The sequence below is a fragment of the Globicephala melas genome, chromosome 3 (genome assembly GCF_963455315.2).
Source record: "Globicephala melas chromosome 3, mGloMel1.2, whole genome shotgun sequence".
Classification (NCBI taxonomy): Eukaryota; Metazoa; Chordata; class Mammalia; order Artiodactyla; family Delphinidae; genus Globicephala; species Globicephala melas.
The window spans coordinates 60,700,755-60,718,388 of record NC_083316.1 but is presented as its reverse complement, the minus strand read 5'-3'; the positions used below and the strand labels follow the sequence as shown (position 1 = coordinate 60,718,388).

Genomic DNA, 17,634 nt, shown 5'->3' with positions numbered 1-17,634 from the left:
TTTGCTGTGGGTTTGTCGTATATGGCCTTTATTATGCTGAGGTAGGTTCCCTCTATACCCACTTTCTGGAGAGTTTTTATCATAAATTGGTGTTGAATTTTCTCAAAAGGCTTTTCTGCGTCTATTGAGATGATCATATGGTTGTTATTCAATTTGTTAACAGGGTTTATCACATTGATTCACTTGCATATATTGAAGAATCCTTGCATCCCTGGGATAAATCCCACTTGCTCATGGTGTATGATCCCTTTAATGTGCTGTTGGATTCTGTTTGCCAGTATTTGGTTGAGGATTATTGCATCTATATTCATCAGTGATATTGGTCTGCAATTTTCTTTTTTTATAGTATCTTTGTCTGCTTTGGGTATCATGGTGATGGTGTCCTCATAGAATCAGTTTGGGAGTGCTTCCTCCTCTGCAATTTTTTGGAAAAGTTTGAGAAGGATGGGTGTTAGCTCTTCTCAAAATGTTTGATAGAATCCTCCTGTGAAGCCATCTGGTCCTGGACTTTTGTTTGTTGGAAGATTTTTAATCACAGTTTCAATTTCATTACTTGTGATTGCTCTGTTCACATTTTCTATTTCTTCCTGGTTCAGTCTTGGAAGGTTACACCTTTCTAAGAATTTGTCCATTTATTACAGCTTGTCCATTTTATTGGCATAGATTTGCTTGTAGTACTCTCTTAGGATGCTTTGTATTTCTGCAGTGTCAGTTGTAACTTCTCCTTTTTCATTTCTAATTCTATTGATTTGAGTCTTCTCCCTTTTTTTCATGATGAGTCTGGCTAATGGTTTATCAATTTTGTTTATCTTCTCAAAGAACCAGCTTTTAGTTTTATTGATCTTTGCTATTGTTTTCTTTGTTTCTATTTCATTTATTTCTGCTCTGATCTTTATGATTTCTTTCCTTTTGCTAACTTTGGGTTTTGTTTGTTCTTCTTTCTCTAGTTCCTTTAGGTGTCAGGTTAGATTGTTTATTTGAGATTTTTCTTGTTTCTTGAGGTAGGCTTATATAGCTATAAACTTCCCTCTTAGAACTGCTTTTGCTGCATTCCATAGGTTTTGGATCGTTGTGTTTTCACTGTCATTTGTTTCTAGGTATTTTTTGATTTCCTCTTTGATTTCCTCAGTAATCTCTTGGTTATTTAGTAACGTATTGTTTAGCCTCCATGTGTTTCTGTTTTTTACGTTTTTTCCCCTGTAATTCATTTCTAATCTCACAGCGTTGTGGTCAGAAAAGATGCTTGATATGATTTCAATTTTCTTAAATTTACTGAGGCTTGATTTGTGACCCAAGATGTGATCTGTTCTGGAGAATGTTCTCTGCACACTTGAGAAGAAAGTGCAATCTGCTGTTTTTGGATGGAATGTCCTATAAATACCAATTAAATCTATTCTGTCATTTAAAGCTTGTGTTTCCTTATTTATTTTCATTTTGGAAGATCAGTCCATTGGTGTCAGTGAGGTGTTAAAGTCCCCCACTATTATTGTGTCACTGTCGATTTCCTCCTTCCTGTTAGCAGTTGCCTTATGTATTGAGGTGCTACTATTTTGGGTGCATATATATTTATAATTGTTATATCTTCTTCTTGGATTGATCCCTTGATCATTATGTACTGTCCTTCCTTGTCTCTTGTAACATTCTTTATTTTAAAGTCTATTTTATCTGATATGAGTATAGCTACTCCAGCTTTCTTTTGGTTTCCATTTGCATGGAATACCTTTTTCCATCCCCTCACTTTCAGTCTGTATGTGTCCCTAGGTCTGAAGTGGGTCTCTTGTAGACAGCATATAGATGGGTCTTGTTTTTGTATCCATTCAGCAAGCATGTGTCTTTTGGTTGGAGGATTTAAGCCATTCACGTTTAAGGTAATTATTGATATGTATGTTCCTGTGACCATTTTCTTAATTGTTTTGGGTTTGTTTTTGTAGGTCCTTTTCTTCTCTTGTGTTTCCCACTTAGAGAAGTTCCTTTAGCATTTGTTGTAGAGCTGGTTTGGTGGTGCTGAATTCTCTTAGCTTTTGCTTATCTGTAAAGCTTTTGATTTCTCCATCGAATCTGAATGAGATCCTTACCTGGTAGAGTAATCTTGGTTGTAGGTTCTTCCCTTTCATCACTTTAAGTATATCATGCCACTCCCTCTGGCTTGTAGAGTTTCTGCTGAGATATCAGCTGTTAACCTTATGGGAGTTCCCTTGTATGTTATTTGTCATTTTTCCTTTGCTGCTTTCAATAATATTTCTTTGTCTTTAATTTTTGCCAATTTGATTTCTATGTGTCTTGGCGTGTTTCTCCTTGAGTTTATCCTGTATGGGACTCTCTGTGCTTCCTGGACTTGGGTGGCTATTTCCTTTCCCATGTTAGGGAAGTTTTCGACTATAATCTCTTCAAATATTTTCTTGGGTCCTTTCTCTCTCTTGTCTCCTTCTGGGACCCCTATAACATGAATGTTGTTGCGTTTAATGTTGTCCCAGAGGTCTCTTAGGCTGTCTTCATTTCTTTTCATTCTTTTTTCTTTATTCTGTTCTGCAGCAGTGAATTCCACCATTCTGTCTTCCAGGTCACTTATCTGTTCTTCTGCCTCAGTTATTCTACTGATTCCTTCTAGTGTATTTTTCATTTCAGTTATTGTATTGTTTATCTCTGTTTGTTTGTTCTTTAATTCTTGTAGGTCTTTCTTAAACATTTCTTGCATCTTCTCGATCTTTGCCTCCATTGTTTTCGAGGTCCTGGATCATCTTCACTATCATTATTCTGAATTCTTTTTCTGGAAGGTTGCCTATCTCCACTTCATTTAATTGTTTTTCTGCAGTTTTATCTTGTTCCTTCATCTGGTACGTAACCCTCTGCCTTTTCATCTTGTCTGTCTTTCTGTGAGTATGGTTTTTGTTCCACAGGCTGCAGGATTGTAGTTCTTCTTGCTTCTGCTGTCTTCCCTCTGGTGGATGAGGCTATCTAGGAGGCCAGTGTAAGTTTCCTGATGGGAGGGACTGGTGGTGGGCAGAGCAGACTGTTGCTCTGGTGGGCAGAGCTCAGTAAAACTTTAATCCGCTTGACTGTTGATGGGTGGGGCTGGGTTCCCTCCCTGTTGGTTGTTTGGCCTGAGGCAACCCAATACTGGAGCCTACCTGGGCTCTTTGGTGGGGCTAATGACAGACTCTGGGAGGGCTCTCGCCAAGGAGTACTTCCCAGAACTTCTGCTGCCAGTGTCCTTGTCCCCACGGTGAGCCACAGCCACCCCTCCCCTGCCTCTTCAGGAGACCCTCCAACACTAGCAGGTAGGTCTGCTTCGGTCTCCCCTGGTGTCACTGTTCCTTCCCCTGGGTCCCGATGTGCACACTACTTTGTGTGTGCCCTCCAAGCGTGGAGTCTCTGTTTCCCCCAGTCCCGTCGAAGTCCTGCAATCAATTCCCACTAGGCTTCAAAGTCTGATTCTCTAGGAATTCCTCCTCCCATTGCCGGACCCCCAGGTTGGGAAGCCTGACGTGGGGCTCAGAATCTTCACTCCAGTGGGTGGACTTCTGTGGTATAAGTGTTCTCCAGTCTGTGAGTCACCCGCCCAGCAGTTATGGGATTTGATTTTGCTGTGATTGCGACCCTCCTACCTTCTCATTGTGGCTTCTCCTTTGTCTTTCGATGTGGGGTATCTTTTTTAGTGAGTTCCAGTGTCTTCCTGTCGATGATTGTCCAGCAGCTAGTTGTGATTCTGGTGTTCTCACAAGTTGGAGTGAGAGCACATCCTTCTACGCTGCCATCTTCTTTTTCATTTATTTCTGATTTGATCTTTATGATTTCTTTCCTTCTGCTAACTTTGGGTTTTTTCTTCCTCTTTCTCCAGTTGCTTTAGGTGTAAGAAAGCACCTAAAGTTTATTGGAGTTCCTCTTGTTTATTTGAGTTCCTCCTCTCTTTGGGAGAAACGATATATACGTTTTTCTCCTTTTGCTCTTTTTATGAGTGTGTATGTATATGTTTCTGTGTGTGATTTTGTCTGTATAGCTTTGCTTTTACCATTTGTCCTAGGGTTCTCTCTGTCCGTTTTTCTTTTTTTTTTAGTATAATTTTTAGCGCTTGTTATCATTGGTGAATTTGTTTTTTTGGTTTGGTTGTGCTCTTCATTACTTCTTTCTTTTTTTTTTTTTACTACTTTTAAACTCTTTTTTATTTTTAATAATTATTTTAATAACTTTATTTAATTAATTAATCTATTTATTTATTTATTTATCCTTTTATTTGGAGCCGTCTGGATGACAGGGTCTTGGTACTCCAGCCGGGTGTCAGGCCTGTGCCTCGAAGGTGGGAGAGCCGAGTTCAGGTCCACCAGAGGCCTACCAGCTCGACTTAATATTAAATGGAGAAAATCTCCCAGAGATCTCCATGTCAATGCTAAGACCCAGATCCACTCAACAACCAGCAAGCTACAGTGCTGGACACCCTACGCCAAACAATTAGGAGGACAGGAAAACTACCCCACCCACTAGCAGAAAGGCTGTCTAAAGTCATAATAAGGTCACAGACACTCCAAAACACACCACTGGACGTGGACCTGCCCACCAGAAAGACAAGATCCAGCCTCATCCATCAGAACACAGGCACTAGTTCCTTCCACCAGGACGCCTACAGAACCCACTGAAAAAACCTCACCCACTGGGGGCAGACACCGAAAACAACGGGAACTACAAACCTACAGCCTGCAAAATGGAGACTCCAAACACAGTAAATTAAGCAAAATGAGAAGACAGAGAAAAACACAGCAGACGAAGGAGCAACGTAAAAACCTACCAGATCAAACAAATGAAGAAGAAATAGGCAGTCTACCTGAAAAAGAATTCAGAGTAATGATTGTAAAGATGATTCAAAATCTTGGAAATAGAATGGAAAAATACAAGAAACATTTAACAAGGACGTAGAAGAACTAAAGAGCAAACAAACAATGATGAACAACACAATAAATGAAATTAAAAATTCTCTAAAAGGAATAAATAGCAGAATAACCAGGGCAGAAGAACGGATAAGTGACCTAGAGGATAAAACAGTGGAAATAACTACCACAGAGCAGAATAAAGAAAAAAGAATGAAAAGAATTGAGGAAAGCCTCAGAGACCTCTGGGACAACATTAAATGCACCAACATTCGAATTATAGGGGTCTCAGAAGAAGAAGAGAAAAAGAAAGGGACTGAGAAAATATTTGAATAGATTATAGTTGAAAACTTCCCTATTATGGGAAAGGAAATAGTTAATCAAGTCCAGGAAGCACAGAGAGTCCCATACAGGATAAATCCAAGGAGAAACACAGCAATACACACATTAATCAAACTATCAAAAATTAAATACAAAGAAAAAATATTAAAAGCAGCAAGGGAAAAACAACAAATAACATACAAGGGAATCACCATAAGGTTAACAGCTGATCTTTCAGCAGAAACTCTGCAAGCCAGAAGGGAGTGGCAGGACATATTTAAAGTGATGAAAGGGAAATACTTACAACCAAGATTACTCTACCCAGCAAGGATTTCATTCAGATTCGAGAGAGAAATTAAAATGTTTAGAGACAAGCAAAAGCTAAGAGAATTCAGCACCACCAAACCAGCTTTACAGCAAATGCTAAAGGAGGTTCTCTAGTCAGGAAACACAAGGAAAGGAAAAGACCTACAAAAACAAACCCAGGACTTCCCTGGTGGCGCAGTGGTTGAGAGTCTGCCTGCCAATGCAGGGGACACGGCTTCGTGCCCCAGTCTGGGAGGATCCCACATTCCACGGAGCGGCTGGGCCCGTGAGCCGTGGCCACTGGACCTGCACGTCTGGAGCCTGTGCTCCACAATGGGAGAGGCCGTGGCAGTGAGAGGCCCGCGTACCGCATAAAAAAACAAAAACAATTAAGAAAATGGTAATAGGAACATAGATATCGGTAATTACCTTAAATGTAAATGGATTAAATGCTCCAACCAAAAGACACAGACTGGCTGAATGGGTACAAAAACAAGACCCATATATATGCTGTCTACAAGAGACCCACTTCAGACATAGGGACACATACAGACTGAAAGTGAGGGGATGGAAAAGGATATTCCATGCAAATGGAAATCAAAAGAAAGCTGGAGTAGCAATTCTCATATCAGACAAAATAGAAATTAAAACAAAGACTATTACAAGAGACAAAGAAGGACATTACATAATGAGTGAGGGATCAATCCTAGATTAAGATATAACAATTGTAAATATTTATGCACCCAACAGAGGAGCACCTCAATACATAAGGAAAATGCTAAAAGCCATAAAAGGGGAAATCGACAGTAACACAATCATAGTAGGGGACTTTAATACCCCACTTTCACCAATGGACAGATCACCCAAAAAGAAAATAAATAAGGAAACACAAGCTTTAAATGATACATTAAACAAGATGGACTTAATGACATTTATAGGACATTCCATCTAAAAAGAACAGAATACACTTTCTTCTCAACTGCTCATGGAACATTCTCCAGGATAGATCATATCTTGGGTCACAAATCAAGCCTTGGTAAATTTAAGAAAATTGAAAACATATCAAGTATCTTTTCCAACCACAATGCTATGAGACTAGATATCAATTACAGGAAAATATCTGTAAAAAATACAAACACATTGAGGCTAAACAATACACTACTTAATAATCAAGAGGTCACTGAAGAAATCAAAGAGGAAATCAAAAAATACCTAGAAACAAATGACAACACAAACATGACGACCCAAAACCTATGGGATGCATCAAAAGCAGTTCTAACAGGGAAGTTTATTGCAATACTTCCTACCCTATGAAACAAGAAACATCTCAAATAAACAATCTAACCTTACACCGAAAGCAACTGGAGAAAGAAGAACCAAAAAACCCCAAAGTTAGCAGAGGGAAAGAAATCATAAAGATTGGATCAGAAATAAATGAAAAAGAAATGAAGGAAGAAATAGCAAAGATCAATGAAACGAAAAGCTGGTTCTTTGAGAAGATAAACAAAATTGATAAACCATTAACCAGACTCATCAAGAAAAAAAGGGAGAAGACTCAAATCAATAGAATTAGAAATGAAAAAGGAAGTAACAACTGACACTGCAGAAATACAAAGGACCACAAGAGATTACTACAAGCAACTATATGCCAATAAAATGGACAACATGGAAGAAACTGTCAAATACTTAGGAAAGCAAAGCCTTCCGTGACTGAACCAGGAAGAAATAGAAAATATAAGCAGATCAATCACAAGCACTGAAATTGAGACTGTGATTAAAAATCTTCCAACAAACAAAAGCCCAGGACCAGAGGGCTTCACAGGCGAATTCTATCAAACATTTAGAGAAGAGCTAACACCTATCCTTCTCAAACTCTTCCAAAGTATAGCAGAGGGAGGAACACTGCCAAACTCATTCGACGAGGCTGCCATCACCCTGATACCAAAACCAGACAAAGATGTCACAAAGAAAGAAAACTATAGGCCAATATCACTGATGAACACAGATGCAAAATCCTCAACAAAATAGTAGCAAACAGAATCCAACAGCACATTAAAAGGATCATACACCATGATCCAGTGGGGTTTATCGCAGGAATGCAAGGATTCTTCAATATACACAAATCAATCAATGTGATACACCATATTAACAAATTGAAGGAGAAAAACCATATGATCATCTCAACAGATGCAGCGAAAGCTTTTGAGAAAATTCAACACCAATTTATGATTAAAAACCATCCAGAAAGTAGGCATAGAGGGAACTTACCTCAACATCATAAAGCTCATATATGACAAACCCACAGCCAACGTTGTCCTCAATTGTGAAAAACTGAAACCATTTCCACTAAGATCAGGAACAAGACAAGGTTGCCCACTCTCACCACTATAATTCAACATTGTTTTGGAAGAGTTAGCCACAGCAATCAGAGAAGAAAAGGAAATAAAAGGAACCCAAATCAGAAAGGAAGAAGTAAAGCTATCACTGCTTGTAGATGACATGATACTATATAGAGAATATCCGAAAGATGCTACCAGAAAACTACTAGAGCTAATCAATGAATTTGGTAATGTAGCAAGGTACAAAATTAATGCACAGAAATCTCTTGCATTCCTATACACTAATGATGAAAAATCTGAAAAGAGAAATTAAGGAAACACTCCCATTTACTATTGCAACTAAAAGAATAAAATATCTTGGAATAAACCTACCAAAGGAGACAAAAGCCCTGTATGCAGAAAACTATAAGACACTGATGAAAGAAATTAAAGATGATACCACGAGATGGAGAGATATGCCATGTTCTTGGATTGGAAGAATCAACATTGTGAAAATGACTATACTACCCAAAGCAATCTACAGATTCAATGCAATTCCTATCGAAGTACCACTGGCATTTTTCACAGAACTAGAACAAAAAATTTCACAATTTGTATGGAAACACAAAAGACCCCGAATAGCCAAAGCAATCTTGAGAAAGAAAAATGGAGCTGGAGGAATCAGGCTCCCGGACTTCAGACTACACTACAGAGCTACAGTAATTAAGACAGTATGGTACTGCCACAAAAAGAGAAATACAGATCAATGGAACAGGATAGAAAGCCCAGAGAAAAAACCCATGCACATATGGTCACCTTATTTTTGATAAAGGAGGGAACAATATACAATGGAGAAAAGACAGCCTCTTCACTAAGTGGTGCTGGGAAAACTGGACAGCTACATGTAAAAGAATGAAATTAGAACTCCCTAACACCATACACAAAAATAAACTCAAAATGGATTAAAGACCTACATGTAAGGCCAGACACCATCAAACTCTTAGAGGAAAACATAGGCAGAACACTCTATGACATAAATCACAGCAAAATCCTTTTTGACCTACCTCCTAGAGAAGTGGAAATAAAAACAAAAATTAAAAAATGGGACCTAATGAAACTTAAAAGCTTTTTAGAGCAAAGAAAACCATAAACAAGATGAAAAGACAACCCTCAGGATGGGAGAAAATATTTGCAAATGAAGCAACTGACAAAGGATTAATCTCCAAAATATACAAGCAGCTCATGCAGCTCAGTATCAAAAACACAAACAACCCAATCCAAAAATGGGCAGAAGACCTAAATAGACATTTCTCCAAAGAAGATATACAGACTGCCAACAAACACATGAAAGAACGCTCAACATCATTAATCATTAGAGAAATGCAAATCAAAACTACAATGAGGTATCACCTCACACCAGTCAGAATGGCCATCATCAAAATATCTACAAACAATAAATGCTGGAGAGAGTGTGGAGAAAAGTGAACCCTCTTGCACTGTTGGTGGGAATGTAAATTGATACAGCCACTATGGAGAACAGTATGGAGGTTCCTTAAAAAACTAAAAATAGAACTGCCATATGACCTAGCAATCCCACTACTGGGCATATACCATAAGAAAACCATAATTCTAAAAGAGTCATGTACCACAATGTTCATTGCAGCGCTATTTACAATAGCCAGGACATGGAAGCAACCTAAGTGTCCTTCAACAGATGAATGGATAAAGAAATTGTGGCACATATATACAATGGAGTGTTACTCATTCATAAAAGAAACGGAATTGAGTTATATATAGTGAGGTAGATGGACTTTGAGTCTGTCATACAGAGTGAAGTAAGTCAGAAAGAGAAAAACAAATACCATATGCTAACACATACATATGGAATCAGAAAAAAAAATGGTTGTGAAGGCCCTAGGAGCAGGACGAGAATAAATACGCAGACCTACTAGAGAATGGACTTGAGGACACAGGGAGGGGGAAGGGTAAGCTGGGACAAAGTGAGAGAGTGGCATGGACATATATACACTACCAAACGTAAAATCAGTAGTTAGTGGGAAGCAGCCACATAGCACAGGGAAATAGGTCAGCTCAGTGCTTTGTGACCACCTAGAGGGGTGGGAAAGGGAGGGTGGGAGGGAGGGAGATGCAAGAGTGAAGAGGTATGGGGATATATGTATATGTATAGCTGATTCACTTTGTTATACGGCAGAAACTAACACACTATTGTAAAGCAATTATACTCCAATAAAGATGTTAAAAAAATAAATTAAAAAATAGAAAAGTAAAAAAAAGAATCCGCCTGCCAATGCAGAGGACATGGGTTCGAGCCCTAGTCCAGGAAGATCCCACATGCTGCAGAGCAACTAAGCTTGTGCACCACAACTACTGAGCCTGTGCACCTAGAGCCCGTGCTCTGCAACAAAGACATGCCATCACAATGAGAATCCCGCACACCGCAACAAAGAGCAGCCCCGCTCAACCGCAACTGGAGAAAGCCTGTGCGCAGCAACGAAGACCTAAGGCAGCCAAAATAAAAAAATTTTTTTTAATTAAAAAAAAATGCTTAGTACTGCCTCTGGCACATGGTAAGCACCATGTAAGTGTTTTAAAGCAAACAGATAGGTAGTTTCAATGGATGGATGGGTAGGTAGCTATTGTTCCTAAATGTTAAGTGCTACTGCCCGACCTCTGACCATCTGCACTAAGGGGCACGTTCCCTGTGAAGCGGCACTGCCCCGAGAAGGACTCTGCTATTGAGTAGGAACGTACATGATGTATCTCATTCATGATGACTCATCTTAAAATCTATAGCACAAAGGCCTTTTAAATTTCCCCCTTACATATAATATCCTCTATTCAAGTTCTTCCTCCTTGTTCTTGAGTTTTATATTCAGAAAGCAGGTAGGTTTTTAAAGGGGTCTGAGAGGGCGCCCCAAGGAAAAGCCTGCAGTCAGGTCAGTTTCCCTTTTAATACAGGGATTCCCCTTCCCAGGCACCCACTGTCCTCAATCCCTGCTTCTTCCTCTTCAAGGTAAAGGCTGGCAGGTGATTCATGTGACACCATCGCCATATCACGTCTCCTAGAGATACAGGTTTCCTAACCACCAGGAGCTAACTGTAGAAGGAAGGACTCAGTTGCCTGTTAAAGGACTGTATGCAAGATTACAAGGCTGGTAGAGAGCAGAGACGCCCCTCTCCTCATCACTAAAATCACAACCCGGCTTCCCCGTAAAAGAGGGAGGTGCGAATTATCTCCTTTTCCCTGGATATCTCCCTGGTATACAAGTACATATGAATAAATTTCTGGGTTTTTCTTGTTAAAAAAAAAAAAGAGAGAGAAGTGCAAAGCAAACGTGTTTCATGAACAGAATTGACTGTTCAAGTCCAGGTAGAAGTGGGAGAGCTGTGGGGTTTGTGCTCGGTCTGTAACAGAAACATGTCTGATTTCACTGTGGTTCAGGGCAGATCTGTGGGCAGGTGGGCCAGTAATAGGCAGCAACATGAGGAAGCCTTCAGACCCAGGTCATGGGACAGCCAGAAAAACAAATTCTAACAATATAGCCCAACAGGGAACCAGGTAGGAAGGCTTTGGAGTCAGAAAGACATGGCTGGATGTTTTGGTTCCAGTATTTATTATTGAGGCTTTCCTTGGATAAGTTCCTTGGCCTTCCTGGGCCTCAGTTTCCCCATCTCTGTATTATCAGGCCCTATGTCTCTTTCATAGCGTTCCTGAATGCAAATGAGATAATCTCATGAGTGTGTTGATGACAGGGCCTGGGCACGGTGGGCTACTGATGTCATTGACCCCGTGTGAGGGCAGGGTGTGTGTGTGTGCAATGGGGGTTTCACAGGAGCGCATGTGTGAGGCCCTGTTACGGGGCCACTTTGTGTTGGACACTGTCTTTGGTCTCTTCCGATGGTAGCAAATGGTCCTCACGCTCGGTGCCACTATGCAAACCAAGGGCAGTCAAGTCAGTGCCCATCAGTGGAAGGTCTACATTTCAGAGTATTTTTAAAGTGTAAACGTCTTACCTTCCAACAAATAATAAGACAACTTTAATTCAATAAAGGTTTGTCTGCTATACACATTTCCTTAGGAAGATGACTTTAGTATTATATAAGAGTGCTTTATAACTGGAATACCAACTGTAGGCAGATAACTGAGGACTGTTCACAACATTTTGTTCCCAAGGCGTGTGTAAGCAGTTACTCTACAATTCTGACATACTTCTGTATAAACAGTGCCTTCCTGCATAGTCTAAAGAATTTACCTCATCTCTGTGAAAGAAACCGCAGGCTCCAATCTGAACTAATTTTTATTCTTCTTGAGTATCTAATTCTTAGCTTAAGAATATCAGTTTTCCTTGCATACTCTGATGTTCCTTTCTCCAAAGAAAATGTGCCGAAATGTGAGAATTACAGCAAAGTGCTTGAAAAAGGATGGCGCAAACTAGAAAGGCTTTATTTTGACACCTAAAGATAAAAAGTGTCACCATACCTGAATCACGTGGTCATCGCTTGTGATTTCTATGGCTTCATGACAGTGGTCTAATGCTGTAAACACTGAATTACAGGCCCTGAAAGTTGCAAAAGATTGATGTTAGTTCTGCTGGAAAACCATGAGCATTTCATCTGTTCATTTATCAAAGTAAACAGTTCCTCAGGTTCATTAAAACCAAGTACCTTTCGATACGTTTTGGGGAAAAAAAAAAGAAACCTAGCCTTTCAAACTAAATGAATAAACAACAGCATGCATTTCTATGCATATCATACAGAGAGAAGAATGTAATCTGGCAAAATCATCATGGATTGTGGAATGAACTCCGTATGTGCTGGATGAAACCTTCACACTGACACAAGAGAACAAAGATGCAGGAGATGGTCTCATAGGCCCCTATGTTCTATGTCAATGACATTCTTCTGTTCCATTCACGGCGGCAGTCATGGAGAAGTCCCATCCCCATCAATTAGAAAAATCTAATTAAGCCCAAATTAGATCTGAGGTATTCTGGCCTTTTGCAACAGACACAGAAATATTTTTTTCTTTTCTTACTTTTACGACCTAGATAAGCAAGCCTTTACGGTACTTGCTACACCCACCAGCCTGATGAAAGGCAAATACGGCTGAATTCCCCTTGCCTGGTTCATTTTACAGCTCTCCTGGTGGGCACTATTCTTGATGACCTTCCTTGTATATCTGGAATATTTGAAATCATTTCTCAATTTCTTGGGCAACATTTTAACTACCTTCCAAATTTAGAGCAACTCCAAAAACAGTAAGTTATTTACTATCTAACCCAGCAAGTATGTGGCTACTTACTAGAGCTTTGTTATTTGTACTGGCTGTTTAAAGAATCCCAGTGAAGGCTTTCTTATACATTACCAAAAAAATGTTAATCTACTGGATTGATGTTTCTTCTTTTAAAACGAACTCTTATAATGTTATTCATTTTTCCCTCTCATAAGGCATCTAACTTTGCCATTCTATTTTGAACTGTTTACAAGGGAGAGGGCAGAAGAAACTGGGTGAAACTTGGTTCGGTATTTGGCCAGTTATGGGACCTTGGGCAATGTTTTCTCTCTGCTGGCCCTCAGTTTCCTCATCTATAAAATGAAGATAACACATCTTATGGGTTGTTGTAAGAATCAAAACAGTTTATGTGAGGCGTGTCTCAAAATACTTGGGATGATATAAGAATTCAAGACATAGTACTTGTTACTTGTAAGATCTCAGAATAATATTTTTTGTTCTCTAAAGCTTTCAAAGGCTGTTGGTGAGAAGAAAAGTGAATTATAACCTATCTTTTCTCATGAGTGTATCTGAAATATCAAACCAAGAACTGCTTTCAATAATAGCAAGGCAGCCTGCACAGAAAGGGAAGGATTTTAGCCCATTGACGGGTAGTGCTCCTGTCGCTGCAGAGATGAAGACACAGGTGTGGGAGGGTAAGTAAAGTAAGTAATCATGATGCAGGTGAGTGGAGGAGAACATAACCCTAACCCCACTGATATTTCTGATGGGTGTGGGATGTTTTCTTATTTAAATGGCTCCAGTCTAGGGGTCTCAAAAAACTAAAAATAGAACTACCATATGACCCAGCAATTTCACTCCTGGGTATACATCCGAAAAAAACAAACACACTAATTCAAAAACATACATATACCCCAATATTCATAGCAGCATTGGTCACAATAGCCAAGATATGGAAGCAAACCAGGTGTCCATCGACAGATGAATGGATAAAGGTGTGATATATATATATACAATGGAATACTACTCAGCCATAAAAAAGAACAAAATTTTGCCGTTTGCAGCAACATGGATGGACTTGGAGGGTATTATGCTAAGTGAAATAAGTAGACAGAGAAAGACAAATACTGTATGATATCATTTACATGTGGAATCTAAAAAAAAAAAACAAAAAAACCCCAAACTAGTGAATATAACCAAAAAGCAGACTCACAGATATAGAGTACAAACCGGTGGTTACTAGGGGGGGAGAGGGAAGGAGGGAGGGGCAATAAGGAGTAAGGGATTAAGAGGTACAAACTATTAGGTATAAAATAAGCTATAAGGATATATTGTATAACAATATTTTATAATAACTATAAATGGAGCATAACCTTTAAAAATTGTAAATCACTGTATTGTAACCTATAATATTGTACAGAAACTATACTTCAAATAAAAAGGTAAATAAAATAAATTGCTCCAGTCTACCTAATATGAACTGTATACTGTCCTATTAGCATTGCTGCATTTGTAAACATGATCATTTAAAATGTGAAAAAGAATTCAAAGAGGACTTTAAAATTGTTACCAAAGTCACTACTGCATCACCTCTCATGAAGAGGCAAGCAAGAGCTAGTCTTATCCCAAGTCTGCTCCAGGCACTTGGGTCCAGAACCCAACTCGGCACAACGGGAAAGCGTTCCCTGTCCTCCAGAAGTCTGATGTGGAAAAGCACCATCTGTGTGGGCTAGTTCCTTAGCTTTGGGAGCTGGCTAATTAAGTGTTAAAACATTTGATCAAATGATAAATTCCCCTCTTGCCCAGGTATTTTCTTAAAGTACCTATGTGGCTCAATTAAGTATGTAAACAGCTACTTCAGAGTATGACTGTTCTTGTCAATTCAACAGGCTGCCTCATACAAGATGTTAGCTCCAACTGCCAAAATGTATCTATTAGATGTTCACTGCAAAGCTATACACTATCCTGTGAGAGTATAATGCCCAATGGGACAAAGCAGATCCTTATTGACAGTGAAAGTGAAAGTATATTGGCAGGACGAGTAGATTATTGCCCCGGTGACAAACGCTACTGGACTGCCATGTGTAGATCTAGGCTTTAAACCAATTTGGTTGATGGTTCTTTTTAAATAAACCTGCAGCAAAATGAGGTAATCAATTTGAATCATGTTCCTAAAGTTTGAGAATTTAATTGCTTGTATTAATTATTAATATTCTTCATGCAGAAGAACCTTAGCTTTATTAATTTTCTGTTCTTGGGAAACCATGTAACTCTGCACCTCAACTGTATTTTAGTAGCCTTCAGTTTGAGAAGCTGGAAAATTGGAAAAAGCACAAGGGAACCAGAGCCCATGTAGCGCTAGTGATGTAACCATTTCCCCTTCATCTTCTTAAAAGTCCGTGAAGGTCTGCAGGGAAAAAGTAAATATTACAGGGACCCAGGTAGAAAGTCTACAAAGAACATAATGCTCTGATGGGGTGCAGGGTGCATCCGACTTAAAGCAGGGTGCCTGGATTCTACTCCAGTGCTGCCACCCACATGTTGAGTAGCTGTGATCGTGCCCAGAGTCTTCCCGGCTCTCAGCGTTCCTCTGTCAGTTGTCTGGGGCGGTTGGGTTACATGACCTCCTGTGTCCCTAACAAAGGCACCCCGGAATCTACTCAAACAAAACACAAACACCCCACCGCAGACAGACACACACACACAAGGGTAGGACTGGGCAAGGTGGTAGCGTGCAGGGAGAAGACTCTGAACACAAAGCCACATCCCAGCAGGGGTTCGGGAGCAGCAGGGAGGGGGCTGTGGACTTGCTATCCACCAGCACGGCTCCTGGGCAGTGACGCAGCAGGGGCCGGTTACTTTAATCCATCACAGATCAGTTTCTACTTCCGTAACACAACGGGGCTGTCACGCAGAGCCCACGTGAGGATAAAGTGCTCTATAAATATCAGTTAATAATGAGAGATGTAGTGTTCCACGGAATACTAAGGTTTGCCCATCAGAAACTGATTCTAAAATGAAGGACTGCTACTGTCTTAAGATTTGGAGTAAAATAAACATGATGATTTGGGTGTAACCCCTAGGTAACAGGTATCAGACTGCCTAATGATGAAATAATAGCTCGTACCTGATTAGTGTAAACTCATCAGCTTACACTCTCAATAAATAGCCAAATCCTATCTGTATTTTGGTTAACATAGTTCTTTTCATGATAAAGAAGCATAAGAACATAAACAATAAATGGTCATCAGTTAGCCCATTCTTCCCTAGACATTCCCCCTCTCATGAGTTCTGTTCAATAAAGTAATTCATCACATGCACACAGAAATGTGATTTTGTTCTGTCTTTAAAAGTTATTCCTATATAATGGAATTTTTAAATCAGGTATGTTATGTTTGATCACATGATCTTTTTTTTCTTGGTTAAGTAAATATGGTTACCATACATGAAGACTGGACAGAAGCGTCTGCCTTCAACATTCAACATCATCCTTGCAGTACAGACTGTCCTTGCAGAATGCTAGTAATGTCACATATTTAGCTGCAGCTGGGGGTGGAATTGCAGGGAAAAGTATGATATAATTAGACTATAATTATTCTGGCATTGTATAACAAAGAGCCTCATTTTCCCCGTCTGCAGCAAGTGACAACGTTGCCTGCCAACCTCTGGGGTGCAGGTAGATGCTTTAGACATCCTTGAATGCCCTAAGGAGCTGGGAAGGCCACGGAGGGTCACTGTCCACCCCCATCCGCTGGGCCCAGATATCATACACCCAGGGAGAGTCAAACCACACACACACACACCATACTCCTCCAAAAGACAGAAAAGAAGTTGGAGACAGTTGAGGTACAACCAGCCAAAAGGCATCAAAAGAAACTGACCATTTAGTCCTCCTCTGTCTTCTCCTATGGAGAACTCTTGCCTTCCCTCCCCCTCTGCAGGGGTTGCTCTTGTGCTCGTTGCTTGGGGAGGTCCCAACCAGCCAAGCTGAAGCTGATGCGGAAGGTGAGGGGACTGGGCTTCTGGGCAAACCCACCTTCCTGGGACCGCTGCTGCCTGGGCGAGGTCCATTCATCAGCTTTACGTTGATTTGTATTAAGAACCTGAGCCATTTCAACGAGCCCAACGCTCCCAAACAGCTCATCACGGAGGGGTGAGAAGTTATGGCGCTCACAGAGTGTTGTGTAGTTAGAACCTTGCCGAGTTCTGAACCTAATGAGTCCTTGAAAAGTTTTCAGTGCCCTGCTTACAGCACGATAACTTGAAGCTCTTTCATTTAGCCCTGGTGCTGCCTGGGGATGTTTATTTCAAACGGCCAGACCTGCCTTTGCCACGTCCCCCATGGGCAAGGCGCCTTCGGACCTCTTACATGTGCCATCACATTGAATGCTGCCTAAGAAAACTCAAGCAGTCATTTAAAATAAAATAAGGAGTGCTTGCTTCGGCAGCACATGTACTAAAACTGGAACGATACAGAGGAGATTAGCATGGCCCCTGCGCCAGGATGACAAGCAAATTCGTGAAGCGTTCCATATTTTTATAAAAAATGAGATACTAAAATAAATAAGTAAATAAA

At 40.1% G+C, this 17,634-nt stretch overlaps 1 protein-coding gene and 1 non-coding gene across 9 annotated transcripts in view; one reads left to right on the top strand and one right to left on the bottom strand.

Moving 5' to 3' along the window:
- The window catches only part of PDE8B (phosphodiesterase 8B), a 378,976-nt gene that overhangs the window by 101,158 nt on the left and 260,184 nt on the right, over positions 1 to 17,634 (bottom strand). For all 8 annotated transcript variants that reach the window (XM_030846195.3, XM_060295913.1, XM_060295912.1 and 5 more), the window contains one exon: positions 12,306 to 12,384. In XM_030846195.3, coding sequence (XP_030702055.1) covers positions 12,306 to 12,384 — 79 coding nt within the window. The remainder of the gene's footprint in view (positions 1 to 12,305; positions 12,385 to 17,634) is intronic.
- LOC115848538 (U6 spliceosomal RNA) lies at positions 17,491 to 17,597 on the top strand. The gene has a single exon (XR_004037739.1). It is a non-coding gene; the product is annotated as a U6 spliceosomal RNA (small nuclear RNA).